This window comes from Xenopus tropicalis, chromosome 9 (assembly GCF_000004195.4).
Source record: "Xenopus tropicalis strain Nigerian chromosome 9, UCB_Xtro_10.0, whole genome shotgun sequence".
NCBI classification, from domain to species: Eukaryota; Metazoa; Chordata; class Amphibia; order Anura; family Pipidae; genus Xenopus; species Xenopus tropicalis.
Genome location: NC_030685.2, coordinates 692,501 through 695,973, shown reverse-complemented (window position 1 = coordinate 695,973; position 3,473 = coordinate 692,501). Strand labels below are relative to the sequence as shown.

At 55.5% G+C, this 3,473-nt stretch overlaps 1 protein-coding gene across 1 annotated transcript in view; it reads left to right on the top strand.

Moving 5' to 3' along the window:
• Window positions 1-3,183: 3,183 nt before the first annotated feature.
• LOC116407722 overlaps window positions 3,184-3,473 on the top strand; it is a 20,986-nt gene continuing 20,696 nt past the window's right edge. The window contains exon 1 of the mRNA XM_031893617.1: window positions 3,184-3,285. Coding sequence (XP_031749477.1) covers window positions 3,219-3,285 — 67 coding nt within the window. The 5' untranslated portion in view covers window positions 3,184-3,218. The remainder of the gene's footprint in view (window positions 3,286-3,473) is intronic.

Sequence of the window (3,473 nt, the reverse complement as noted above, 5' to 3'; positions counted from 1 at the left end):
ACACCATAGGGAGCTTAACCCTATGGGTCCCTACACAATATTGCCCAATAAAACTTTCCCAGCTCTCTAGGGCCCGCATTGGCAGAAATGCAAAAGAATCCTCCAATGAGAATCCCAGCTGATGTGAGTAAATCCGGCTCCCTGTTCTCTGTTCCTGCAATTGGAGTTGGGAGCAATAAGCACAGTTTCCCAGCACTGAACAAGTCTGTCCCTTTATCCCCATGTCTGATTCCTGTGCCATATAATGACGGGAAAATGCCATCATTATCTCTATATGTAAGGTACCAGCAAGGGGCCTGACACAGGGAATCAGCATTCTCATTGGTCACTTCTCTTGCATCTATAATGAAGGGAAAATGCCATCATTATCTCTATATGTAAGGTACCAGCAAGGGGCCTGACACAGGGAATCAGCATTCTCATTGGTCACTTCTCTTGCATCTATAATGAAGTTTTGGCTCAGTAGAATCAATAGAGAACTAGGGGGCGCTGTGGGACAGCTTTACAGTTGGGTTTAGTTTCCCTTTAAGGATAATATTGATCACTAAGTAATTGTAGGTGAAAGTGACGTCATGTGTTGGGGGCGGAGTCAGATGTTGCACAATTATTGATTCCTCCCGACTTTGTATAGAGATTTAACACAACAGGTTCATTTAATCTCCCAATATACTGAGTCTCTGACACACGTGTTGGTACCTAGGGGGGTAGCAAGGGGGGGTAATAAGGCATTGGGGTACAGTGGGTTCTGGGGGCGCAGATATTGCTGCTCCTCCCCCCTAATTAGCTGCATGTGTTTCTCCAACATTTGCTGAATCTCATGTGATTGTATCCGGGGATTGTGCCCCCATGTGTGTAGGTTCCCCCCCCCCAGATACACAGGCAGGGTCACTGGCCCTAGTGCGCGGGGGATTAGATTGCAAGCTCAGTGGGGCAGGGCTGCAGAATACGTTGGTGCTACGCAGATAAAGGATAACAATGTGTGTGTGTGAGTCCCCCCCCCAGGCTGAGTGGGAGGGGCCAGTGCAGGCAGGGTCACTGGCCCTAGTGTGCAGGGGATTAGATTGCAAGCTCAGTGGGGCAGGGCTGCAGAATATGTTGGTGCTACGCAGATAAAGGATAATAATGTGAGTGTGTGAGTCCCCCCCCCAGGCTGAGTGGGAGGGGCCAGTGCAGGCAGGGTCACTGGCCCTAGTGCGCGGGGGATTAGATTGCAAGCTCAGTGGGGCAGGGCTGCAGAATACGTTGGTGCTAATGTGAGTGTTTCAGTACAAGCAGCTGTGTGAGTGTGTGAGTCCCCCCCCCAGGCTGAGTGGGAGGGGCCAGTGCAGGCAGGGTCACTGGCCCTAGTGCGCGGGGGATTAGATTGCAAGCTCAGTGGGGCAGGGCTGCAGAATACGTTGGTGCTACGCAGATAAAGGATAATAATGTGAGTGTGTGAGTCCCCCCCCCCAGGCTGAGTGGGAGGGGCCAGTGCAGGCAGGGTCACTGGCCCTAGTGTGTGGGGGATTAGATTGCAAGCTCAGTGGGGCAGGGCTGCAGAATACGTTGGTGCTAATGTGAGTGTTTCAGTACAAGCGGCTGTGTGTGACTGTGTGAGTCCCCCCCAGGCTGAGTGGGAGGGGACAGTGCAGGCAGGGTCACTGGCCCTAGTGCGCAGGGGATTAGATTGCAAGCTCAGTGGGGCAGGGGCTGCAGAATACGTTAATGTGAGTGTTTCAGTACAAGCGGCTGTGTGTGACTGTGTGAGTCCCCCCCCCCAGGCTGAGTGGGAGGGGCCAGTGCAGGCAGGGTCACTGGCCCTAGTGTGTGGGGGATTAGATTGCAAGCTCAGTGGGGCAGGGCTGCAGAATACGTTGGTGCTAATGTGAGTGTTTCAGTACAAGCGGCTGTGTGTGACTGTGTGAGTCCCCCCCCAGGCTGAGTGGGAGGGGCCAGTGCAGGCAGGGTCACTGGCCCTAGTGCGCAGGGGATTAGATTGCAAGCTCAGTGGGGCAGGGCTGCAGAATACGTTAATGTGAGTGTTTCAGTACAAGCGGCTGTGTGTGACTGTGTGAGTCCCCCCCCCCCAGGCTGAGTGGGAGGGGCCAGTGCAGGCAGGGTCACTGGCCCTAGTGTGTGGGGGATTAGATTGCAAGCTCAGTGGGGCAGGGCTGCAGAATACGTTGGTGCTAATGTGAGTGTTTCAGTACAAGCGGCTGTGTGTGAGTGTGTGAGTCCCCCCCCCAGGCTGAGTGGGAGGGGACAGTGCAGGCAGGGTCACTGGCCCTAGTGCGCAGGGGATTAGATTGCAAGCTCAGTGGGGCAGGGGCTGCAGAATACGTTAATGTGAGTGTTTCAGTACAAGCGGCTGTGTGTGACTGTGTGAGTCCCCCCCCCCCAGGCTGAGTGGGAGGGGCCAGTGCAGGCAGGGTCACTGGCCCTAGTGCGTGGGGGATTAGATTGCAAGCTCAGTGGGGCAGGGCTGCAGAATACGTTGGTGCTACGCAGATAAAGGATAATAATGTGAGTGTGTGAGTCCCCCCCCCAGGCTGAGTGGGAGGGGCCAGTGCAGGCAGGGTCACTGGCCCTAGTGTGTGGGGGATTAGATTGCAAGCTCAGTGGGGCAGGGCTGCAGAATACGTTGGTGCTAATGTGAGTGTTTCAGTACAAGCGGCTGTGTGTGAGTGTGTGAGTCCCCCCCCCAGGCTGAGTGGGAGGGGCCAGTGCAGGCAGGGTCACTGGCCCTAGTGCGCTGGGGATTAGATTGCAAGCTCAGTGGGGCAGGGCTGCAGAATACGTTAATGTGAGTGTTTCAGTACAAGCGGCTGTGTGTGTGTGTGAGTCCCCCCCCAGGCTGAGTGGGAGGGGCCAGTGCAGGCAGGGTCACTGGCCCTAGTGTGTGGGGGATTAGATTGCAAGCTCAGTGGGGCAGGGCTGCACAATACGTTAATGTGAGTGTTTCAGTACAAGCGGCTGTGTGTGTGTGTGAGTCCCCCCCCCCAGGCTGAGTGGGAGGGGCCAGTGCAGGCAGGGTCACTGGCCCTAGTGCGCGGGGGATTAGATTGCAAGCTCAGTGGGGCAGGGGCTGCAGAATACGTTAATGTGAGTGTTTCAGTACAAGCGGCTGTGTGAGTGTGTGAGTCCCCCCCCCCAGGCTGAGTGGGAGGGGCCAGTGCAGGCAGGGTGGGCTCAGACTGGTGCATGTTGGGGGGGTAGAATCCCACTCAGTGCTGGGCACAATGGCCTCCGTGCTGCTCCTGGTGCTGTCGGTGCTGTCGGTGCTGATGCTGCCGGAGACCTTCGTCTGTGAGTGGGAGATGGGGGGTAATTGTACCTGGGAGGGGTGGGTTTATCTCACACACAGATACACACACACACACAGATACACACACACAGATACACACACACACACAGATACACACAGATACACAGATACACACACACAGATACACACACACACACACAGATACACACACACAGATACACACACACAC